Source organism: Aotus nancymaae, unplaced genomic scaffold, assembly GCF_030222135.1.
Source record: "Aotus nancymaae isolate 86718 unplaced genomic scaffold, 86718_ANA_hifiasm-v0.15.2.pri h1tg000103l, whole genome shotgun sequence".
Taxonomy (NCBI): domain Eukaryota; kingdom Metazoa; phylum Chordata; class Mammalia; order Primates; family Aotidae; genus Aotus; species Aotus nancymaae.
The window spans coordinates 1,278,749-1,305,829 of NW_026988518.1; the positions used below are offsets into that span (position 1 = coordinate 1,278,749).

The 27,081-nt window shown below is 38.9% G+C and overlaps 1 protein-coding gene across 2 annotated transcripts in view; it reads left to right on the top strand.

Annotated features, from left to right (window-relative positions):
* The window catches only part of PLPPR5 (phospholipid phosphatase related 5), a 114,577-nt gene that overhangs the window by 46,979 nt on the left and 40,517 nt on the right, over positions 1-27,081 (top strand). For both annotated transcript variants that reach the window (XM_012458466.3, XM_012458467.3), the window contains exons 2-3: positions 3,244-3,376; positions 6,580-6,830. In XM_012458466.3, the coding sequence (XP_012313889.2) occupies positions 3,244-3,376; positions 6,580-6,830 (384 nt within the window). The remainder of the gene's footprint in view (positions 1-3,243; positions 3,377-6,579; positions 6,831-27,081) is intronic.

A 27,081-nucleotide genomic window follows, 5' to 3' on the forward strand; every position in this document is an offset into this window, starting at 1 on the left:
AGCCTAGTGTGGTGACATGTGCCTATAGTCCCATCTAATCTACTTGCAAGGCTGAGGCAGGAAAATCTCTTGAATCCGGGAGGAGGAGGTTGCAGTGAGCCGAGATGGTGTCACTGCACTCCAGCCTGGGTGTCAGGGTGAGACTTCATCTTCAAAAAAAAAAACAAAAAAATTATCTGAGAGCAGTAAACAATTGTAGTGTTCACTCAGGAAGTTCGGTGGGGGAAGTTAAGAGAGAATATGGTTTGGATGAGGGGTTCCATAGATATCACAGTGAGCTCTCAGGAAAGGAGACTAGAGCGTGTGAATTAGACATACCCTTGGAGGAAAGCAGACACCTAGGCATATGCATTTGATGAGATGAAGTCCCAAGTAGGTGGACAGAATATGGTATCCAGAGAACATGCTGGAAAGAGCTAGTCAGGACCAATTACTGGCCAGAGGAAGTCCAGCAAGATGTGATGGACGAGAGTGACATCAGCATCTGATCACAGCAGCAGTTTGTTTTTGATAACTACCTTCTTTGCCCACAGTGACATTTTCGTAGACCGCGACATACCTTCTTAACCTTGGTTCATTGGACCCCAGGAGAGATGCCTTATCTCAACCTAAACCTCCCGGAAATTTGGAATTGAGATTTGCAAAATTGTATCAGTTGAACTGTTTCCTTGGACTGAGCTGACAAATTCAAAGAGACGCTTCTTGAAGGCAGTTGGGGAAATCATGTATGCTCAGAATCAGGAGCACTGGCTGGCAGAAAGGCATACACAGAGAAACTGACATAAGAGACAGTGAGACTTCAGGGAAAGAGGGAGAATGACATGGTGACAGCTGTTGCTTGGACTCCTGAAGAATTCCCATTCATGGGCCTAATCCCCAAGCTCCCTGCCCTTCAATTCTGAGGAAACTAATTGTAGAATAAACTTACTATTTTGGTTAACATAATTCAAGTGGGTTTCTTGTAGTAGCAGCCAACTGATAGTGCTGAGAAACTGTTTTGGCAGAAATGCTCAGGACAGAAATTGGAAATTCAGCAACATGAAATGTGCTGAGATGCAGGTAAGCAAGAGGTCAGCATTAGAAAGCCACTGGGAAAAGTGGCCCCAACAAGTCAGTTTTTGGTCTGTTAAGACCCTGGTAACTGAAAAGAGTTATCAAGTGAGGGACTTCACATATGCACTCTGGTTTTAGGAACTAGGTATCGGATAGATCCTTCATCATAGGAACAAGCCAGAAGTTGTTTACTAGAAGTCAGGCAGAAGGTCAATAGCAGACTAGGGTATTCTGATCTGTTGAAGCTGAGAGTTTTTTGAAAATGGGATTCCTTTATGCATTCCTTTATGCAATAAGAATTATTGGATACCTACTACCTTCTAGGAAGTTTAACACGTCTAGCCTAAGTTCAGTGTACCATGGGGTACACTGAACTAGGTTCAGTGTACCATGGGGTGGGGCCTGCCTGGGGATGGAGACCCAGTGGAAGCTGCAATGGAGAAGAGGAGGCTGAGAGGGCAGCCATCACGTGCAGAGCCGGTCAGCTCATGAAGTGGAGTGGATGATGCATTGTTAGAATTTGGAACATTCTGTGGTAAGGCAGACCCAGAAGAAGTCGAATCTGAAAACCCAGAAAGCATCATCATAGTAATTTCTTTCAAGGTACAGTGAAGAGGAGGTGGGACACGAGAAAAAGTTATCCAGAAAGAGAGATAAGGTATCAAAAAACAGTTCATCTTCTTGTAAGATTCTCCAAATACTCATGAAAAATAATTCTTGTGTATCCTTTGCCTGGATGAACTGTTTCATCACACATCTGCTCTACTTCACCAACGCCAGAGTTAAAATTCAAGAGGAATTTGGAAGTTCTTATCTCTCCCAATTCAATCCAGTCTCACCAAATAAGCAAGACTAGTCTCTTTTGATTTACAATGTCTTCTGATTTAACATTGAACCCTGGCCTACTTGGAGAAAGAAGTATAGTAAGAAGAAAGGAAAAGGAGGGAGAAAGAAGGATGAAAATGAAGAGATGTCTCATAATCTTTTGTTCACACTAGGGTAAAAGTAGGTCAAACACCTAATCCCCTGTAACCTCCTTCTCTACCTCACACTTTCTATCTTGAATATCTTGCAATCTTAGACGTTACTTTTCATAGAGACCCCAAAAGCATTTCTCCAGGGAATGTCAGGGACTCCCTGTGTAGCATGTTAATTAAGCTTGACAAGAGGTAATAAAAGCAAACCTCGCAATGACAACTTAGTAGACACACTATTGGCTCCAGTTTCTTTTTCTCTTAATCTTATTTCTCATGCTATTGTTCATAGTATTAAATGGAGTCAGAAATTTATGCTTGGTTTCTGACTGGACTTAAAAGAAGCACATTATTTAACCTCCATAAATTTCCATTTCCTCATCTATAAAATGGAATAATAATACTTGCTGTAATACTTTGCTGGGTGATTTTGAGGACCGTATATGAAAATCACTACCAATGGCACAAATACCAATGCAAGGCCAGGTCCTTTAATAAGTCAGCAGAGTAGAGCAAAGCACCTGTAACACAACCTTGTTCCTCTTGCCAGCACTTGGTCAACTCATTTGTGTTCCGAGTCTTGGTGTTCTTTACTTGTAAAAAGGGTAGGATGCTATTCCTAGTTTCATATGGTTTTAATGAAGATCAAAATAACATTTATACTAAAGCATAAGTAATATATTAATTATGACAATTCCTAGTAATGTCTCAGAACAGGAGGTTCTCAAGGTCAAACGTGCAGATTTACTTTTTCTTATTTATTAAGGTATTAATATGATTTTAAATTAGTATGTGTATATCAAATGTTTTAAAAATATTTGCATGGAGAATCTGTTGTGAATTCTCTAGCAGAGTCAAATTTAAACAAGACACAGTCACTTAAAGTAATAAAACATGGAATTTAATTACACACCAAAAATAAATGAGTATTTCCTTTAATATTTTGTATATTTTATTTTTTAAGACTTTCAGAAAACAAAACTGTCTATTTTTATTCATAATTTTTCAATATGGTACTCTGGAATTGAGAAAAATATGGTTTACATACATAGGGACAAGGCTGTAATCAAAGGCTTTAGATAATCAATTATGGCTCCGTTTTGCATTGAGATTATTAGCATTCAAAAGAGCTCTGTTTTAAATTTTAAAAATAAAAATATTTTACATTTGTACTGGTTAAATTCTAATATTTCTTAATCTTTGATATTTTTTCAAGATAATAGTTGGAGAAACTGCTGTCTTTTGCCTACAACTAGCCACAAGGGATTTTGAAAACCAGGAAAAAACTATTCTAACTGGAGACTGTTGTTACATAAACCCGCTGGTGCGCCGAACTGTCCGATTTCTTGGTATGTGTTCATTAAATTATTTTTATTATTTCTAAAACAGTGTCTGTATATCAGCTAATCCTTAAAATGATCCACATTTTCACTGTATGCAAATATTAGGTTATTTTTTCTTTGAAATGTTTTAATTTGCTTTTAAAAATAAACAATACACACCGCTTGGGTGATGGGTGTATTAAAATCCCAGACATCACCACTAAAGAACATTCATGTAACCAAACACCACCTGTTCCCCTAAGATCTGCTGAAATAAAAAATTAAAAAATTTAAAAAAAAACATTACATACTACTTTCTCTTTAATATTGCAAGATCCCACTTTAGGATGGCATTTCCACATTCCTTTAAGGAAGAAAGAACACCACATTTGGATGTTTCAGATTCTTTAAGAACCAAAAATTACGTGACTACTGTGTTTATGAAAATCTTTGAGCAATACTTAGTGGGAGGGTGGTGATAATCCAGGTAGGTTGTTGAACATCACGAAGGACAAGAAAAATAGCTTGGTAAGTAGAAGAAATGAAGCACTCCATGCACGATTTCTAAATGGATTTTTATATAACTAAAAACATATTGAGGATTTTATTAGAGGACAAGATTCACTAATAATTTAACTTTCAATCTCAAATACTAGCAATAATAAGTATATGCATGATTGAATTATTGAAAATCACTTTAATTCAATAGGAACTTAGCCTAGACACATTTTTTAACTGACTCAATAAAATTTAATATAAATGTTTCCTGGATTTATCAGATAAAATAAGCATATCTGTATATACTAAATGCCATTTAAGATAAATTTTTATTAGTGTTAAGAAATACATTAAAGATAATGTAACTCTTCAACATATTTCTCATATAGAAGGGATCAAGATGAAGACTTTGAAGATATTGTGCATATATCACCTAATCTATCTGTAAACCCATTAAAGACTAGCCAAATGTCATCAGGCTTTTATATCTCTCTGAAGACGAAAGGTCTTCATATCCAAGACTGTTCTTTTTACTGACATCAAGTTATGTATCTCCAAAGCCCTCATTTATCCTGTTGAAGGGACAACTTTTATATGAAACCTTAAAAGTTATTTTTTCACATCTATCAATACTGTGTTCTTGACTAATTTCTTCTTGTATAAGCAATATACAACCATATGCTCACAATTAAAAGTATTTAGAGAAATCGATGCTGTTAAGCAAATTACACTGTGCCTATTGAAGTAAAATATTTTTCTTCATTTGCACACATATTTTTGAAGAATATTTGGTTCCAAGTACAGTATGCTTTTAACTCTCTACATGCTTCTTCTTATATGATTTTATAAAATATGAAAGCCTCATTTGTTTCTTGTTCACTTATGATTTGGATGTTTCTAGCTACAATAAAGTGGAAGTATGGAAGTGAAGCATTACTGTGTAATAGCACATCACTCTTTACAGTGACTTTATTCTTTAGGTCAGTGGAGTAGATACATTCATAAGATCCCAGTTTAATAATTATCTTTGTAGTCAACTACAGTATTAGCCTTGGGCCTGATGGACTGATATTTTAATTCGAAAACTCATTTGGGAACTTTAAAGTGTCAAGATACATTGCCACATTCTTATCAAATATTTCAATCTATTATAAACAGGAAAACCCATTACACCAAACAGCCTACATTTCAAAGGCATACAAATGAAGAAGACTTGTAATTTCAGTTCCCATGCTTGGCCATGAGATTTTGGAAGGAGAGTTTTTATTGAGCTCAGTTCTCTTTAATTTCTCTGTGTCTCTCAAATTTCTGATTTTGATAACCTTTACTTTGTATGACTCATAGAATGCTGGTGAGATGTTAAGAAAGGGCTTCTTATTGCTTTTTTTTAGAATTTTTAGATAAAGAGAGAACGAATATCTTTGTTTCATTTCTTTTTGTACACACATAGAGTTTTGCTGTGTGGGGGTTTTTGTGTGTCAACCTTTTGCAATCATATATAATATTTTAAAAATTTAAAAGAACAGCCATGCATCTAATACTGGAAAATTATTTGATCCAGTACAATTTTATGGTGATATACTATACAACAGCCAATAATGATGAAAAGGCTTGGGACACAAACAATCCAGAAATATATGACCAAAAAGAAAAACATCTAACATTGTAGCATAAGTATATGACATTTTAATAAACCAATACTTTTAGAAGTATTACTTTGGGATAGTTTTAAAAAGTCCTATTGGATTTTATTCTCCAAATTATAAAAGGATTAATTTCTTTTCATTGTTACCACATCCTTGAAGATTGTAGCTGTAAGTTTAATTGAAATTAATGCCAAAAAATTATTTTGCCTGTACAATAGAAAAATAAGTTTTAACAATAATGACTGATGATGTTAAATTTAGAAAATGTTTTTGGTATTCAAGTAAATTGGCAAGTTCCTTACCAAAGGAGGAAAAGTATCTATGCACTTAGTTTTATATCTTCAGATAACCAAGGCAAATAAATTTTAAGACTGTAAAAATAATTAATAGCCTATAATTTTGATTGTCTTGTTACCAAATAGCCCAAATTGGATCAATTGAAAGCCAGTCCATAAAAGATAAGGTGGAACTAAACTACTGGCTGTTCTGTGACTTTTAAAAATGTATTTCTGAAGGCATTGTAGAGATTACTCTGAAAGCATTCTGCTTTACTTAGGATTTTCCACATTTAAATGAAAACTGATGGCACAGGATTTACTGCTAATTGGCACCTCCAGCAACTTAACATCAGTCTGAGAGTAAGAGGCATAACCAAAGAGAGACAACTGCTTTGCTTTCTGTTAGTGAGATAAAAAATATTTTCAAAAATAGGGAAAAAATAAAATTGCTAATGTTAGTAGAACATGATAGACTCTACCCTCTCAAGGAACACATGGACTCTATGAAACAATTGCATTACCTGAGAATAAATGTTCTTATTTTATCTTATGTCCTATAAACCTGCCATGCACAAAACCCAGTAGTAGACAACTCAATATGTTAAATAATTTACCACTTCCACCACTCCCAGAAAGCCAGGGAAAGAAATGGAGAGGAATGAAATGAAAGGAACTATGTGTATGTATGGAAGATTTTATGGTTTCTAAAATATTTTCATTTTGGTTTTTTATAAACTGAAATTCACACACACACACACACACACACACACATACACATGAAGTTAAAATTATTTGTTTTCTTCCCCAGGAATTTATACATTTGGACTGTTTGCTACAGATATCTTTGTAAATGCTGGACAAGTAGTCACAGGAAATCTGGCCCCACATTTCCTTGCCCTGTGTAAGCCCAATTATACAGCACTTGGATGTCAGCAGTATACACAGTTCATCAGTGGGGAAGAGGCCTGTACCGGCAACCCAGATCTCATCATGAGAGCAAGAAAAACCTTTCCATCCAAAGAAGCAGCTCTCAGTGTCTATGCAGCTATGTATCTGACTGTAAGTAATGATTCTAAATGTATTGTCTTAGTCTGTATTACTGTTAATTTTTCCAATCTAGAAATTCTTTTTCCCTGCCATAATGAAAGTCACTTAAAGCACATTCATATCTTTCTATAGGCCATTTAATCTATTTTTAATAATAGCTATTTGTACTCTGAACAAAATTAAGTCAGTTGACTCTCATGAGATTGTGTGGGTAGTTGGTTGTATTGAAAAATATAGCCATTAACATTTCTATTTGAGGATATGTTTGTCTTTTTATTAAACAGGACTTAGTGGAAACAAATTTGTTCTGTAGCATTCCCCATGAACTTGTAATAGCGCAATTAAGAGAACTGCTTAGTCCTCTTAGCTGCCTACGCAAGCTCTCATAGTCCCTGCTGGGGGTGAAAGGGGCACTCATTTTTTCTAGAAAGCACTATTGTTACTGGCAACTATATCATCATCATATCTCAATTAGTGTTTAACATTTTTCTCATAGAACTAACCAAAGTGTCCTTAGAAATCTACATATTTTTCCTTTAGTTTTGAGTATTGTCCATTATCTTAGTGGTAAGAGCCAGGCCCCAATGCAGCTATCCTAAGACCTTTAGATGGAAGTGGTGAGTACATTACCCATATGCAGAAGGAGAAAGAATGGCAGCCTTGACAGGCAGCTCTTGTCCCCAGCAATGGTACCATCAGCCTCTCCCTCTTCACGAGAATGTGCCTTGCAGCTCAGAAGGTGGACTCCAAAAGTGTTCCCTGTAGCCTTTTCCACAAACTCCAGTAAGATCAGATAATTTTTTTTTAGACAGAGTCTCTCTCTGTCGCCCAGATCGGAGTGCAGTGGCACTATCTCGGCTCACTGCAACCTCCGCCTTCCAGGTTCAAACAATTCTCCTGCCTTAGCCTCTCGAAAAGCTGAGACTACAGGTGTGTGTCACCAAACCCAGCTAATTTTTGTATTTTTAGTAGAGATGGGGTTTCACCATGTTGAAACCAGGCTGGTCTCAAACTCCGACCTCAAGTGATCTGCCCACCTCAACCTCCCAAAGTGTTGGCATTATAGGCATGAGCCGCTGCACCTGGATGGGTCAGAGAATTTAAATATCTTCTGGGGTTCTCCTTCCCAGTGTTGCCCAATCTACTTTCCTCCAGTTTTAACTCATTAACAAGAGATCTATAAAGTCGCCAGGACAAGCTTGAAGCCAAATTTGATCATTTCTAATGACTTGGGAAAACTTGAAATTATTCTTTTACCCTTAGAGAGCTATTTTATAATGGAAATGTTTTCAATACAATCATGTTATTTCTAAAAGCAGAGAGAATATATGGAATACCCTGTGCCATCTCTACTCGAGATTGCAAATAAAGATTACTAAATAGAAGGACAATTTAGGAAGGGAAATAACAGATTATACATAACATTTACAACGGCAGGATAATTTTAGAGTATGCATTTTCTTTTTTTTTTTAGATGAGGTTTTTTTGCTCTTGTTTCCCAGACTGGAGTGCAATGGCATGATTTCAGCTCACTGCAACCTCCACCTCCCAGGTTTAAGCGATTCTTCTGCCTCAGCCTCCCAAGTAGTGGGGATTACAGGAATGCACCACTATGCCTAGCTAATTTATATTTTCTGTAGACACAGTGTTTCACCATGTTGGTCAGGCTGGTCTCAAATTCCTGACTTCAGGTGATCCACCCGCCTCGGCCTCCCAAAGTGCTGGGATTGCAGGTGTAAGCCACCGCACCTGGCTACATTTTAACATTTTTGAAGTTTTTGAGCCAAGTTAATTCTATTCCTCACTGCCTGGACATTTAAAAAATTCCATCCAGAAACTTTTTATGGAGTCAAGGATTCTTTCCTTAATCCTATCCTATCTATTTTCTCTTCCACTGCTTCCTAACTTTCCTAAAGTTTCTCTGTTACAACTTTCTTCTTGCCGTCTCACTGTGCCCCTGAACTCTGTTCTTTTAATTTCCTGTTTTCTTTAGTCCATCTTCACATTCTAAGGTACCTCTAGGCCTGATATGAAGTATGCTAACCCATGCGTATTCTTCCTGTTAAAGAAATTGCTTAACTGTATGTTTCAGCTTTACTGGACCGTGAAGCGCTCAGCCTTAAAACAGGGATTGAAACTTGAGTGAAGCAGAAGTCACAAAATACTTTTCACTCGTTGCCATCACATCTAAATTTGATGTTTATATTTGAATCTGGGTATAAATTGCAAATATATCTGTATATACATACATGACCAAGCCAATGACAGGAGACAAATTCCAGAATACTCTCTGACCCCAAATACTGTTATACAAACATTTTAATACTAATGGACATTAGATTCAGACAAGGTGTGGTGGCTCATGCCTGCAATACTAGCACTCTGGGAGGCCAAAAGGCAGAAAGATCATTTTGAAGTTTGAGACCAGCCTAGGCAACCTAGGAGACCCCATCTCTACAGAAAAAAAGAGAGGGGAAAAAAAAGAAACCTCAGCCAGGTGTGGCGCTGCACGCCTGTAGTCCTAGCTACATGAGAGGCCAAGGCAGGAGAATCTCTTGAGTGCAGGAGTTTGAGGTGACAGTGACCTGTGATCACTCAACTACACTTCAGCCTGGGTGACAGAGCAAGACCCTGTCTCTAAAAAAATAAATAAATAAAAATTTAAAACACAGCGCATGTTAGATTTTGCTGTGTAACCAATGTTTGCCAGTGGTGGTTCTATAATGATATACTTGGCCCTTTTATTCTGGCAAAATAGTGTTTCAAAGGCATTGCTACAGGAGAAAGTATTATTGTTTATGCACTAGAAAAATCTTAACATATTGTCTTGCTCCAGTCTACTGGCCACTGGCATGCATTTGTTTTAGAAACTTCTGAGTTATAAATCATATGTTCTGTCATAAAAACTGGGAAATATTAATGATAATAATTATTATAGCAAACATTTGTTGACCCTTTACTATGTGCCAGGCACCAACTGCTTTACTTTTACTAACTTATTTAATACTTTAGTAATTCCCCTGTATTTTTAAAGTTATTTATCATAATTATTGATTTAGGAATTGATTATTTGTGATAATTTATTTAATCCTCATTTTCTTAAAGTATGTGGTATTATTTTACCCATTTTATATAAATGAGGAGACTCAAAAAGTGAAGTACCTTTCTTGGATCCACAGAACCACAAATTTTTCTGGTGGCAGTTTTTCTGAATGTTCCAGAGAAGGACATAATATATTATTTTAGCCCTAGTGTGTGCATCTGGAGCTGAATTCTTTCCTGCAGAATCTCAGCATCCAGTAAAGTGCAAAGCCAAAGGTGCAGATGGTAGATTCATTTAGAGCAAAATCCCTTAATAGACACTCCAACGCTGGGAAATCTTCTGCCATTACACGTTGGTTCAGACTGCAAGCCAGTATTCCTCCTTGTAATTACATTGATGGCTACCTCTGTCTTTTTAACAATAGATTCTGTTCTCTGCTGTTTCTCTGTCTTTCCCCACCCCTCTGTGTGTGTGTGTGTGTGTGTGTGTGTGTGAGTGTGGGTGGCTGCTATGGCAACTCTGAATATAACTCCTGCTGCAAATGTAAGCGTTATAGGCAGGCTTTGCTGTTATATTTGAGCTTATATACAAATATATTTCTTCCCACTTTCACTAGAGACACCTTGGGACAACTTTATAATAGAAATTCTGGGGTGTTTCAAACTAATGCAATCTCATGAAATGCTTAGCAGTAAATAGTAGAAAACAGCCGTATATTCAATATCCTCTGTGGAAATGGTCTTATGGCTGTATTTAGTTAAAGGCATATTTATTTAATTTGGTGTTGGTGTTATAAACATACATAAATGCATAAATAAAAGTCAATGAGCCCTGTTACGGAGTATGTAAATAAGAACTGAGAAATATGTTTTTGATGCCTCTTTATGTGGATTAGGAAATAAAATTAAATAATTTGAACTCTCCCTTAGCATCTGACTTTAATTAAGGCTTTGGGGATAAGTTGATCATGGAGCTTTATTTTGCTTTACTGAGAACTTTCAGGATTTAAAAAAAAAGCCCTATTTCTATTTTTGGAAGTGCTCAAAAAAATTGTGAGGGTTATTTAACCCTCAGTCATCAAATTTATAATTCAGTGTTGAGTGACATTAGAATATTTATATTTGTCTTTGTGGTATTACTTTTCATATAAGTGGGCAAAAGTTTTTCAATTAAAAGCAAATGAACTTCAAGGTTGAGAATGAAAAATTATGTTTGATGAATTTCCAGTTAACTTCATAAATTGTCTAAACAGGCAGACATGAAATGACCTCCTTGGGTCACTTCCAATTCTGACCTTAGGATTTTTGAAAATGTCAAGGAAAAAAGGGTCCATTACATTTATTGGCCTCTGTTTCTATTAAGTGTTGCTGCATCCTAAACCACCCTGGACCTTAAAACAACAACAATCTGTTACTCTCAGGATACACGGGGTTGACTTGCAGTTTTCCTGCTAGTCAATCCTTGCTTCTCTAATGGGACACATTCAGCTAATCAGAGATCTGGCGTTTGGACTCAGCTGAGACAGTGCAAATAGCTGGGCCTCTCTCCTTCTCAGGAGGGCTTTCTCGCAAGGATCATCTTCTCTTATGACATCTCAGAGCCACCCTCCAATCAAGTAATGACCCAAGCTGCAGGGTATCTTGAAACTTAGGTTCCTAAGCTTGTTACACGTCACTGTATTTTATTGTCCAGAGAAATCACAAAGCCAGCCCAGATTGTTGGGGTTAGAGAAATAGATTTTACCTAGAGATGAGAGGTACACCAAAGTCAGATTGTAGTGAGGAGTATATATACTGGGATGGGAAGAATTTGTGGCATTAAACAATTTACCCAAGTCTTTTCCCAGAATACTGGTGGAAACTCTAAAATATCATTCCCTCTCTCCCCCTCCTCATTGGTGGCCAATCGTTGGCATTATCCAACTCTCTCTTCCCACACAGCCACTTTTTATAATAAGCTCACAAAGTCCCATGCACAACAGCCACTGCTTACAGGCTGCTGAGACAAGGGTTAAATAAACACAATCCACTGATGTCTGCTTTCCCTACTCTGCTTTTGAGACTTATTATCTAATTCTGTATAGGAGGGTGACCCAGCCTTCACTTGGAGGTATAAGGATTCAGGGAGTGCACTTCAGTTTACTTGTAGCAGGTGATTTCATGAGACTGGTCAGGGATTGTGTTTAGAAGAGAAACAACAGGGTGAGCAAAATGAAAAGCTCCAGGCTGCCATCATATACTTCTTTTCACTGGCAAATGAGATCTAGCTGCCATCAAAAGCGATTCCTTAAAGCTCCCTGCTTAGGAATAATATACTGCTGAAATGTATAGGGTCCCTGTGCTCTAAATTTCAAATGAGCAAATTTGATGAAGTGTCTACTGTGTAATACATCAAAAATATTTACTGAGCATGCACTCGTAATGTGACTGCTATACTATTACTGTGACTGCTGGTGCCATGACCGCTATTATTAGTCGATTGATGTTTCGCCTATTAGCCTTCAGCTAAGTGTTAGTGATGTAGGTGGAGGACAGTGCAAAAGACATTCAAAGCACCCACTGGGTTCCAACGTTTTCACTACCATGGACCCCTTTCATTATTAACCCTGTCTCCCTTTCCCTACACTCCTCCATGAACTACAAGTTTTAAAATCATTAAACACTTTTTAAATCTTTAAAATATGATCCCATTCCATCTTAGGCCCAGATATTAAATAATTGCTCATAATCATAAAATATAATAATGCTGTTTTGCAGTTATACACATGCAATTATTAAAATGGCTTGGATGATAATAATTAAGTAAATGACTAAACACCTGGGACACTCTGCATCCTTACCTTAATTTTACTTGGCTTCTGTAAAAGACACTTATATCTGGGTATTTTGTGATTGACACGTGGCTTTATAATGGTATCTGGTTCTTCAGTTACGTCACAGAAACTCCTGTGTCTTCAACAACCACTAACACCATGAGATCACTAGTGTTGCCAAATGATTTAGTGTATTCCCAGCCAAAAGCAAAGAACATTGACATTTTAGTTAATGCATGTGGGCTTATTATGGGTAAATATAGTATTTGATTAGACTCTTTGAAATATTGAAAAATGTGTCATAAAATTATATTTATGTGTCTGGGGTCTCTTAGATGTTAGCAAACATACGCTTGGGGACTGCTGATAGTATCTTGAACATTCTAATTAAAAAAAGAGGACTTTCTATTCTAGGACAATATAAGATAGGGCTGTATTACAGCTTCCCAGGACCCTAGGTACTTGTGCCTTCATGGGCCCCTTCCACTATAAGCAAAACTAAAAATGATATTTTACAACTGTATTTCTATAAAAATAATATATGAATAGTATACATTAAATATTTTCTTTCACCTAAAAATTCACATTTACCTTCTGCTTCTAAAACAAGTTACGATATTTTCACGGGTCCTTCAAAGTGTCATGGGCCCTAGGTACTGTGCTTACTATACTGCTGGATTAGTCTGTCCTGAGGAGGGTGTATCATATAAAGTTCTCAATGGAATACGATTGTTAGAGTCTGTCAATGACAAGCCCCACAGTGTTCAGGAGAGATGAGGTCCTGCTAGCAAGCATCACAGGAAGTGCTTCAGAGGAGAGTGGTACTTGGGGTGAGTCTTCAAGATGGACATGATTTGGATAGGGGAAGAAGTGTCCCAGGGAAGGGCAATAAATAGCAGGAGCAAAAACAAAGAAGAGGAAACACTGAAACAATCAGAAACAAGTAGGGGGGAACCTCAGCACAGAGGCACAGATGGGGAACTGTGGAACTTCAGGATTAGCGAGAGTGACTAAATCAGGAAGACTCTGTAAACCAACCTCAGGCTTTATGACTTGAATTAATAAGCAATGTGGAGCTGAGAAATGAAATTACAGAAGCAGTGCTTCAGAATGGTTGTGTTTGATTCAATTCCATAAATATATATTGAATACGTAGAATGCATCAGGTCTCTACATACTGATATAAACTCCTTCTGGAGCTTAAAAATGGTCTGGTAGAGCGTAACAAGAGAATTAAAATGGAAAGAAACTAAAAGCAAAGGAAAGCTTTTAAGAAGATCATCACAGAATCTCGGGCATAAAATCAAAATCCTGAGACAGAATCTCGGGATTTGGATTTGGATTGGGATTTAGCTGGTTTCCTTAAGATTGGGAGCCCTCATGCTGATGCGACCAGGACCAGATGAAATGAAATGAAATTCATAGTTTCTGAGGGATGGAATAAGCTAGGACTCTGTGAGCTGCCAAGCCTGAGCCACAGCAGGGTGAGCACAGAGTGGAGCTGCTAGGGAATCCCTAAGCACTCTCTCCTGAAGCACAGGAATAGGCACATCAGATCTAGACCTCGAGCCAGTGCTGCAGTGTACACCTCAGAGTTTCTAAACCATCACGAGCTTGTACACTGTGGCTAAATGTGGCCGAGTTCACAGGCCAGTTTTTCTGCTGTTTTGTTGCAAACCCATGTCCCAGTTACCATTTATTGAAAAGTGGCTATGGGCCTAGCATCATAGTAGTTACTTTACCTTACCTCTTTATATGGCTAATTCTTTAGAGTGGCTGAAATGAAAATATGGCTGTCTTTATTTTACAGGTAACAAAACTGAGACTATGAGAAGCTAGTTAACTTGTTTAGGGTTATTCAGCTAGTATATGTCACAGCCGGGAATGTGACTCAGGCCACTGTGACTCCAAAGTCATTATTTGCTCTTTTACATCACTGTCTCCCGGGATGTACACCCATTGAAGAGAAGGCAGCCGAGCTTTGAGTTATCCTCAGAGTCCAGTGCCTCACACATAGCAGGTGAAGGAAACTTGTTAGTTGATTTTAATTAAATGTTGCATAATATGAATTAGGAAGATAGTTGAAAATGTGTGTGCTCCAGAAATTCCTGTCTCGTGTCCTGTTTTCCAGGTGACCAGGTAGCTCAAGCACTAAAAGTCATATAAATAGTCTTGATTATTGGATTTTAATGGTACTTTTTAAAGTGAATGCATATTTTATTCTTATAATTTTTATATGTTCTGCTCTGCACATCATTTAAGGTGTTAAATAACTTTCCTTTTTAAAGTGACAACTTCTAGGCATTTTTAACTTCTTTACCATATGCAACTATTAACTGCATAGCAACAAAACTAACCCTGGCAGTGCTTATAGCTGGGTAGAACTCCATGGTAGGGAATATCACCTTGACAAGGTGGAGCAGAACAACAACAACTTAGAATGAGCAGCTCTGAATATATGGTCGTTTGATATCCTGGGACCAATATTCCATTTCTGCCAGGCCCAGTAACATGCTCGATTCTGTTTTTCAAAAGACACATATTTATCTGCTGCAGATGACATGGGCTTATTCCTGGATCCCTGGGGCATACATTGTGATTCCCCCACTGGAGCCTGCCATAAGCTTCAGACTATATGTTTTCCCACCATTGACACATCAAGCCCTATAGCATCTGCTGGATCACACGGCCCAAGTACCAGGGCTGCTCTCCCCACAGCCTGTACCTGCTGCAGAACCCTTTCTTGCTTCAGGTCCTGAAGGTATTTAAAGTTGGCAGCTTCTTACGTCACCCAATGTCTTAGTCCATTCAGACTGCTATAACAAAATGTCATAAACTGCATATAACATAAAAACAAAAGAAATTCATTTCTCACGGTTTTAGAGACTAGAAAGTCCAAGATCAAGGCTCTGGTAATTTAGTGTCTGGTGAGGGTCTGCTTTCTGGTTCATACAAGGTGTCTACTCACTATGCCCTCACATGATGGAAGGTAAGAGCTAGCTCTCTGGGCTCTGCTCTCAAAACCTAAGCACCCCACCTCCTAATACCATTGCTTTGTGAGTTAGGATCTCAACATATAAATTTGTGAGGGGGATACAAACATACAGATAATAGCACTTAGCATATGAGGCAGAGCAATACTTACTAGTATGGGATGTATTTTTACCAAAACCCAAAATGATCTACAAGGTACTGTGCTTCCTTCTTTGTGGTAGGGTTATGAAATGCAGCAAGTGTCTTTTACTTTGGAGGGAATGTCTAGCATGCCTCTGACCACTGGATCCCTTAAATCTTTACTGATGTCCTTAGGCCCCTGAATACTGTAGGATTTATCTCCCCAAATCTGGAATGTATGTGTCTTACCAAGGCCTACAGTGTGCAGCCACCTCTTGTTTATCTTGTCTTGTCAGCATGATGTCTTGTATGTAAATGATCAATGACATCTAAACTGTGGGACATCCAAACTATCTCTATCTCTTTAGTCTAAGTTACGGCAGAGAGTGGGAGGGTTAATAGAGAGCTGACATCAACTGTGATGTAAGGAATTGCCTGTTTCAGGTGAATGTGGACTGTTTCTCATCCTCTTTCTTGAATGAAATTGAAAAGAACCCATTAAACAAATCAATGGCCAATATTAGTTGGTTGAAGATTCAATGGTCTACGCTTGTTCTTCAGGATCTGTACAGTCTAGTGAATTACATGGAAATAGAAGAATCAGGACTCCTGGATAATTGAGATCTTAAGAGGTGACATCAAATCTTCACCATCCTCTCTCCAATAATGCAGTAGTTTTTAATTTATTATCTTGGAGTTTCAGAAGCTTCCAATTGAATTCCCCCAATAAGTAGTTACTCCACTTGTCAAGTATTGTGCATCCCCATTTATATACTAATGGACTGAAAATGACCCCTGGATATGCTCACAGACTTAGTAGATCCACTATCAGCCAGACTTTGGCCTGGACTCAGTTATCACCTAGGCTCATATGTCCCTACTCTGTCAGCAGGGCAAGATGACACTAATTCAGGTCTCCAGGTATCATTGTCTGCACAGACCCTGTGTGCAGTCATCCTCAAAATATCTGGATATTCTTTTTTTCTACATTGTACGGAAACCTGAATAAATGGCTGTGGGTCTTCTTGGAGAAGGACCGGGAAAATCATTACAATGTATACCTCCCGTAGTGTTTCAGGGTCCTTCCTTCTGGGGACCTGATGCCTCTTTAGGCAAGGAAGTGATTCAGTTTTGGTAGCTGTGCAGAGAGTTGAAGTTTTTCACTGGGGCACCCACCTTCAGGTCATACAATCCCAATTTTTGGGGATGATATATATTAGGTAGTCTCATGGCTCCTTGTCTATTTTGCCCCTAAGGGATGCTATGTTCTATAAATCATCTCTAAAACTTTCTGTGTATCAAGTCCCTTTGGCTGTCACTCTGGCTTTGTGAATTATTACGACAATTGAGACCCAGTGACTTTTGGTAATTAAGCCCAGCACCTAGGTTCTCTTTCTTCAAGGACCCTGTAATCCCCACTGATATTAAGGATTTAATGTCACCCAGCTTTGTGACAGCTTCCGCTAATATCAGCCCTGACCTGCAGAGAAGAGGCAGCACTGAACTTCTGAGTGACGCTGGTGTCCCTCTCACAGGTACGCTCTGATGCCTCACTGAATGGCATGTCCACTCCTTACGGCTAATAATTATCTGGTGGGCTTTCGGTTCTCATATGATGTGTACATTCCTGTAATGCCCACTTCCTGGAGCCTTTTAATTCCTCCCTCTACTTATTTGCCAAAACAATTCAGGAATTTTACCCTCATTCAGATAGGGCTATCACTTTTTCCATGCTTGTAGGAGCCAGTCCAGCAGGGAGTTTTTACCATCCAATGCACTAGAGGTGGAAACTCAGCTCACTGCTCTCCTTACACCAGAATAACACAGTATTTCTTGAATGGAGATTAGAGAAACTTACTTCTGTGGCTGCCACACTGCTTTCACCTAGCTCTAAGGCAGAGAGACTCTAACACGCTAAGGCACAACCAGAGGTTTATAGTGTGATATAGTATCTTATCTGATCCTCCCTGTGTTAAGTATATTTACATTTTAAGTCCTTAACATATAGGAAACAATGTATAGCACTGTAGGCTAGGCATGGTGGCTCACGCCTGTAATCCCAGCGCTTTGGGAGATCACTTGAGGGTGAAACTCCATCCCTACTAAAAATACAAAAAAATAGCCAGGAATGGTGATGCATGTCTGTAATTCTAGTTACTCAGGAGGCTGAGGCTAGAGAATCGTTTGAACCCGGGAGTTTGCAGGGAGCCAAGATTGCACCACTAAACTCCAGCCTGAGCAATGGAGTGAGACTTTGTGTCTCTCTTTCTCTTTCATTCTCTCTCTCTCTCTCTCTCTCATCTGTAATTGTAGTTATCAAACTCCAAACGGAGGAGATTTCTTGGTACCTCTTCTGTTGTATTACAATAAAGGTTACCTTCTTATAAGCACAGTCTGCTTTGAGCTATTTGTTTGTTTATGCCATTTAAAGAAACTCTTGGAAGGAGAACAAAAGCCTCCAAAGAACAAGCAGAAATATCTCTATAATAATACAGCAATTTCGGGTATAAAAATAATTATTGATTTCTTACTGCGTTAAGTACTTTATGTACAGTATATTTACTGCTTTCTTTGTTCTGTGAAATACATTAATCAGGCATCTTTCTATTACAGAGACTTATGCTATTAACTTTTGTACATTATAGGGAAATATGTTCTCTTTGGACATGCTAAAACTTTCACTATCAACAAAACAAAACCTACAACCACACAAAAAATTTTCATTAATTCAAGTTACCGTCCATCTTTGAAAGAAATTTCTGGAAAGACTATTTTACACTTTCTCACCTTATGAACCAGTTACATGGGGTTTCTCCCTTCCACCTCCACACACACACACACACACACACACACATGCACACTCACTCTCCTGAAACCACTTCTCAGACTTCATTCCCCAGATCTTACAAGAGCCTCTTCAGATTCTTGTTTTGCTGGCCATCTCAATAGCATTGATACTCTTAATTATTCCTTATTTCATCTTTTCTCTTTTTAAGACGTTGGAAACATTGTAGTCTTCAAATTTGCTTTTCTGCTCATTAAATGGTGTATTGCAATATCAGAAAACTGTTACCAGTTATCCAGTTTCTGTTCTAGATCTTTGCTTCCCTCTGCTATCCCTTCCAACAGTGATCTCCTCTGTTCCCACTTCCATGCCTTTCAAGTGAACCCCACGACTCCTTCATTGACCTTAACCTCTCTCTTCAGCTCCAGACTTTATGCCTAACTTGAACATCTCTCTGGAGTGTCTCATCAACACCTTACTCACAGAATTCACAAACCAAAATCATGATCTTGCCACTGCTCCCAACCATCTCCTGCTGTTGTGTCTTCTGATTTGATTATTGGCATTCCTACCCTCCCAGTTACCCAAGCCTGAAATATCTGAGTCATTCTCAACTCCTCCCTCTTCCACACCCCTACATCCAAATGTCTGATTAATTCGGTAGGTTCCATATTTGAAATATCTCCAAAATCCAGATTCTTCATACATGTGATCCTACTGGTTGAATTTAGCTTCTTTATGTTGTTTGCCTTGACTATTGCAGGAGCGTCTCCAATAAGCTTCCTAACATAATTCTTTATCCCTGTCCATTCTGCGCTTTGCCACTGGAGTAACACCCCTAAAGCATGAGTTGTAAGCTCTTCTCGCTTTGCAGAAAAAGTTCTCCATAGCCTCCTCTCCCACACCTTTCAAGGGTGACACTCCTGCATGTGCCATACAAGGCCTTCTTAGCCCTGGCTAAAAGCTGTCTTCCCTCCAGATATGGAGTGAATTGTGCCCTCCCATGATTCATATGTTGAAGCCTTAACCCCTAAGTGATAATACATGGAGGTGAAGCCTTTGGGAACTAATTAGGGTTAGATGAGATCATGAAGGGGTAAGGCCCTCATGGTGGGATTGTATGCTTATAAGAAGAGACAGCAGAGAACTTGCTTCCACATTGTCTCCATCATGTGAGGACACAGCAAGGAGGCAGCATCTATAAGCAGAAAGAGCCCACACCAGAACTCAGGTACCAGCACCCTCATCTTAGACTTCTAGCTTCTAGATCTGTGAGAAAAATAAGTTCTGTTGTTTATGCCACTCAGCCTATGGCCTTTTGTCATGGTGCCCAACATGACTCTCCTCCTTTACCACATAATGCCCTCTCTCCCTTCGTGTGAACTCAGTCTATATTAGACTACTTTTGATCACTCTAGGCCACTCATTCCCACGAGACTATTTGTGCTATTTTCTCAGCCTACATTTCCAGTGCCCCAACCTCCATAATCACCGATCAAAATTGTATTCACCTTTTTGTGTGTCCATCAGCGTTCTCTACAATAAATAATAGAAAATGAGTCAAGTTGATTTAAACAAAATGAGGTGAAAGGAGAGGCTTGAAAATGATGCTCAGGGAAGGAGCAGGAACCAGTAGAACGACAGCCAAGACCAGACACCAGGAAGGGTGTGCTGAGGATACATGGTTCTGACTGCAGGACCCTGATGCCACAGGCACCAGGCACCACCGCTTCTCCATGCCTCCACCTGCATTGCTACCACTGTGGCTGCCAGTGGCAGGGATGTTTCACTTCACCTGCTTCTTTGCATCATTTGTAGAGCATCTGGTTGACTGAGTGTGGATCATGTGCCAGTGGCCACACTCAGATTTTGGTTTAGCTTTGCTGGTGGGATAGAATATATGCTTCCCCTACAGGAGACAACACATGTGGAGAATTTCCCAATCACAAGAAGGGGGTGAGATGCTAAGTAGTGGGAATTTCTTATTACCTTTGCAACCTAGATTAAGGATGATCTCCTTTTAAAGCTTCGTCTCACATCTTTTTATCTTCACTGGTGCACCTAGCTTATTTGACACAAAAGAAAATCACTTTTAGCATCCCTTTGTCGATATGGAAAAATTATTTTCAATAATAGTTATGTGATAATCATTGTTTTATTGATTTATTGATTTATTTTTAAGAATAAGTAAAGCATATTTTAAAAATATGCTATATATGTACTGTTAAATTTAAAAATTTTAATAGATATTTAATTTTTTAACTTCTACTTTAAGTTCAGGGGTAATGTGCAGCTTTGCTATCTAGGTAAACATGTGTCATAGGGGTTTGCTGTCCAGATTATTTCATCACCCAGGTAGTAAGCCTAGGACCTATTAGTCATTTTTCCTGACCCTCTCCCTCCTCCCACCCTCCTCTCTCCAATAGGCCCCAGTGCGTGTTCTTCCTCTCTATGTGTTCTCATCACTTAGCTATGACTTGTAAGTGAGAACATGCAGTATTTGGTTTTGGTTTTTTGTTCTTACATGAGTTTGCTAAGGATAATGACCGCCAGCTCCATCTATGCTCCTTCAGCGGACATGATCTCATTCATTATTACACCTGCATAGTATTCTGTGGTATACATATGCCACATATTCTTTATTCAGTCTATCATTGATGGGAATTTAGACTCCAAGCACCGGTGTTCCAGTGAACCAGACACAACTGCTGCTGCTTTTATGAGCCCATAGTTGATTCCATGTCTTTGCTGTTGTGAGTAGTGGTGCAGTGAACATACACGTGCATGAGTCTTTGTGATAGAATGATTTATATTACTTTGAATATAGAACCAGTAATTTACATTTATGTAAATATGTAAATGTATTTTAATTGTAAAGCTATAAATATTCAGTATGCTGGTAAGTATGGACTAAAATTTGCACTTATCCAGCAAACATACTATACTTTTTCTTTGAAACAATCTTGCCCTGATTCTCAGGCTGCTTAATTATTTGTATATTCCTCACTGCAGCCCTGAACTCCTGGGCTCAACCAATCGTCCCACTTCAGCTTCCCAAGTAGCTGGGATTAAAGGTATGAGGCACCACACCCAGCAAAAATACTATACTTTGCATTCACACTATTTTATTGTTTTAAGTTTTAGATACGAATAAAAACTCCAGGTGGTCACGTAGAGTGGAAGAATTGAAATAGCTCAAGTTATCTTTCTTCATTTTTACAATTACTGTGCTATCATGCCTTTTTTTCCTTTTTCTTTTCTTTCTTTTTTTTTTCAAATCTACTGTTTAAATGCAGCACCACAGGAGTTAGAGACGCTAAATGCACCAAAAGCTACAAATGGTTCCCAACCTCTACAAACTTACTCTTCAGATGAATATAAGTAGCTGAGTCCACATGTTTGCCAGGGGGCAAATGTATACAGCTGGGCATTCTTTGAATTAATTTCCATGTATAATGCAGTATTTATTAGAGATTATAGAGCGAAAGTGTGCTTATTTGAAGCTTACATACATATTATTAATTCTCAACAATAGCTGCAACAGTTATTTCAACTTAAATCGGTGTTCTGTTTACTATTGCTCCATAACAAGCCAACCCAAACTTAGCATAAAACAACCATTTTACTATGCTCACAGACTCTGTAGGTCAGATACCTGAAAAAGGCAAAATGTGGCTATCTTTTCCCTTTTCCATGATGTTTCCAGCCTTAACTGGGAAGATTCAAAGTCTGACTTCAAAGGTGACTTAATAGCCAGGACATGCAATCATCTGAAGGATTGCTTATTCACCTTACTGCACCTGGGCTAGGAGGAGGTGAAGACAACAGCCTACCCATACATAGTCTTTTCACATGCCTTGGCTTCCACACAGTGTGGCCACTCCAGGGAGTGCAGCTCCCTACAAGGCTCCGAGCACCAGCGTTCCAGTGAACCAGGCAAAAACGCATCTTATGAGCTCATAGTGTCACATCTACTGCACTTTCTTGATTACAAGTGAATTACCAAGGCTGCTCAGATCCAGAGGGAGGGGAATTTGACCCCTGCCTCTTTTTTTTTTTTACTGTATTTTAGGTTTTGGGGTACATTTGAAGAACATGCAAGATTGTTGCATAGGTACACACATGGCAGTGTGATTTGCTGCCTTCCTCCCCTTCACCTATATCTGGCATTTCTCCCCATGATATCTCTCCCCAACTCCCCACTCCCCACCCCCCACTGTCCCCTCTCCTATTTCCCCCCAACAGACCCCAGTGTGTGATGCTCCCCTCCCTGTGTCCATGTGTTCTCATTGTTCACTACCCGCCTATGAGTGAGAACATGCAGTGTTTGATTTTCAGTTCTTGTATCAGTTCGCTGAGAATGATGGTTTCCAGGTTCATCCATGTCCCTACAAAGAACATGAACTCATCGTTTTTGATGGCTGCATAATATTCCATGGTGTATATGTGCGACATTTTCCCTGTCCAGTCTATCATCAATGGGCATTTGGGTTGGTTCCAGGTCTTTGCTATTGTGAACTGTGCTGCAATGAACATTTGTGTGCATGTGTCCTTATAGTAGAACTATTTATAATCCTTTGGATATATACCCAGTAATGGGATTGCTAGGTCAAATGGAATTTCTATTTCTAGGTCCTTGAGGAATCGCCACACTGTCTTCCACAATGGTTGAACTAATTTACACTCCCACCAACAGTCTTGATAGGGAAGATTTAAGGATGCAAGGGGTTAGAGGCTGCTACAGCCATCTTTGGAGAATACAGTGTGCCACAACCAACAAAAGATTTGGAGGGCAGGAGTGTGTTATCACTGACACTGTTTAGAATTGCTAGAGCATGGCGACAATAAAGAACAGATAGACATTTAGTAGGTTTTATTGTTGCATCCCCTGATTGCCTGCACCTGGGCAGACTGCTGCTATGCTCCACCCTTAGTTTGCCACTGCCACTGCCCGTGTTCTGATCTCTGAAGGCCTTGGTAACGTGGCACTTAAAAAGGTTCGCGATTACCCTTGTCCAGTTATCATGTATGTATTCCTACCTCATGTAGACTACAAATTCTCTGAGGCTACAGACTTTCTCTGTAGCCATCACAGTGCCAGTCGGAGTGTAAATATAACCCAGACTTAGAAAAATATGTTGATTGAGTCAAACAACAACAGCCATATATTCAGTGCTCATTATTTGGAAGTAAGACTTTCTAATAGATGCCTTGCCCTTGTCCCCTATTAAATCTATTGTCTCAGTGTATTCTGATGCAGAAAAAATACTCAAGACTTAGAGGCTGTGCCTCTGCAAAGCACTGGATCGATTGTTCTGAATAATAGGTCTAATTCCTTAAATAAACTAACCATTTGCATTTTTTTCTGGCAATTCTGTTAAATCCAAGAGAGAGAGTGTGATCCACTTTGACATTTATATAAAACCCCACATATCCTCCCACTAAGCCTCTTCACCACTCCAGCCTCAATTAGGAAAACTTTTAAGTGATCCCATAGTTGGATATACTGCCTGAAGAGGATCCATGCCTAGCCTGAGAATCAGAAAGTTTTGCTGCACACTCGTAAACAATCCTAAGTACCCCTGACATGGAGGCAGCTGGATTGGATTTGAAGATGCTGGCTGGAGGGCGTCTTGTCCCTAGCTGAGTCTATGGCTGCTCGTGTATCTTGTACAGCATGGGATCCTTCAGCAGCCCACTTCAAAATGTTCCTCACACACTCTAAAAAGTCCTAAAACTTAAGACCTTTTGACTCTTATTTTGTTTCACAAAAGAGTACACTGTATTTGTGTGACTAATAAGCAATTTCCTTCTATTTGTGCCAGTACTGTGCTAAGTGCTTTACATAGATTATCTCATTTAACCCCTATAGTCAAATTTCATAGGTACTATTATAATTCTCAAATTAAAGCTGAGAAAACTGAGGCTCAGAGAAGTTTAATAACTTGCCCAGAGTCACACAGCTGGTATATGCTGGACACAGGGTCTGAATCTGGAACGTCTCCCACGTGTACTCTCTGAACTACTTCATTCCATCGCCTCCCGCTTGCAGCCAGTAAACTCAGGTTCACGTTGGGGTGCTTGCCCCTGCAGAATTCCAGGTCCTTAACCGTGGGCACTTCATTCTGGGTGGCTAATGTCTCTGTAGTTTTTTGGAAGAGAGTGGTCCTCTTCTACTCACACGACCATGGCATAACGCAGTGTTCTGACACTGCTGGCTTTTTAGTAAACAGTGAGAGCAAGTAATCAAAGTGCACCTGCCAGATAAAGAGTGCTAAAGGAACCACTGCACATAAAGCAAGCATATTTCTTATATTTAACTATTCTTAATGGCCCCTGTGTTCTCAAATTCCTTGCTATTAAGTTTAACTTACAGTGACACCCACTAATTCAATCAATGGAGCTATTTTTAACAGAGAATCACAGGGACGTTGCACTTGTTCTTGTAATTGGTTTTCCTGATCCTATACAGTTTTCTTATTGGGTACTTTCTATTTCATGAAGCTCTATGGTATTGATAGCATAAATTGGGGATTATTACAAATATAATTAAAATAAAGAAAATTAAATAGTAAAGGTGAACACTCATATTACTTAGTATGATAAAACTGCTCTCCACTCCCACTTGTACAAACTTAGTTCAGACCCTCATTATGGCTTGCCTGGATTGCTCATAAAAATTTTCTAATAACCTCTACTCTCTCTGGTTGAAACTCATTCATTCTTTATATAATTGCCTGCACAACTTCCTAAAATGGAGATTATGACGTGCGGGGCTGGCTTCATGGATGTGTGACCTGGTTCAGGTCCTGTCTCCAGCATATACCAGCTCACACAGGGCCCATGCTCAGGACGACTCCACGCTTGGTTTAATGTTCTGCTGTCACTATCTTGTAATGTGTAATGATTTTTGAACAACAGATCTGTCATTCATTTATATTTTGCACTGGACAAATTATATACCCAGTTCTATAACATAGAGTCATGAATCCACCCCCATCTCCATAAAGGCTCCAGAAGCCGTTCTGTGAATTACCTAAGAATTCATTAATGTGGTTTAGAAGCATCTGGATTTTCTGTAAACATCCTTCCGCTTTAAAATTTTTTTAAATTCTGTGAACCATCAGGTGCTTTAAAGACGGAAGGATATCAAAGACCTAATGTTTACACAAATACCTCAAAAAGGATCCAGTGCTAATGAACCAAATGTGATATTAATTTTGGTTTGTAGTGTGCTTGCTTGACTGTTTGATCAGATGCCTCATTCTGTTGGCTTGTACTGACCTGTTGGTCACACACTATTCCCAGGATTTTTCTTCTGCGGTGACCTTTATCTTTTCCTTTACATTAGCAGATCTAGATTGTTATTATTATTGATTAGTAATTTTCACTGTCATCAGTTATCTTACTGTCCAACAAGAGATTTCTAAAAGAGCTCAAAATACATGAATCTTGATTTCACTATATTTTTATGTCACTTTATAACTTCTAGACAACATATTAGAGAAGAAATATAGGTCATAAAATCAAACAATTTTAAGTTGGTTAAATTACAAAGCATTGAAATAAAAATTGATTCACTTATTAGTCAATTTAACAAATGATTGTTGAGCACACAGCAGGTCTAAGAATTTAAAGGCAAAGACACTCAGCCCCTGCTTTGAGGGTACTTAACACCCAGATGCAGCCGGGAGTGGGAGGCCAAAAACAACTCAACACTACCAATACGTGTTTAATAAGTGCTGTCATGCACGGGCACAGGGCGATGCTGCCAGTGAGAGCCTTGTGTCCCTGTGTTCCGTCTTCCTCCACTGGTGCCTGTGTTGCATCACCTGCCAGAAACACCCCTCAAGCACCTAGGACACTACCCCCTCACTTTTTGGATTAGTAACAAATTCCTCCGCATGGCTTTCAAGGTCAAGCTAGTTTCCCATCATAGTTCTCCAGCTTTAGCCAGATACATCCGCTCACTTTGCCCAAATCTTCCCTGATTCCATGCCTCATGGTGCCTTTCCTCACATCACTACATGCATCAGAGACAATCCCAACCCTGGCAGCCCCTTTACCAGGAAAGGCCTTCCCAAATCAACCAATATTCTCCTGCTATTTGAATGGTCAGTATGTCTTCAGTACTTTCTCAGCTTTCAGAGCCGGATGGAAATGCCTGCCCGCCACCATAATTGGAGCTGCCAAGCAGTTACAGCACCAGCTTTGGTTATGCAAAGCTCAGCTCTTCATCTCTGCACTTAATTTTTTAGTGTCATGCTCTCATCTGGTCCTCAGAACAGCTCAGTTTCATAATTCTTTATTCTCAATTCTGAAATCTTTTTTTTTAAAGCCCTCTCTAAGCAAAGCAAGACAAGTTTTTGTTTTGTTTGTACCTGGATGAAAAAGTTTATCTGACCTGAATTTATTGGGTTCTTTACTTATTCTGCTTACTGTGAGTACCCATCTGTTTTGAGGTAGAAATGTGAATGTGTTTTATTGTAGGGTGCAGCATCTGACCACA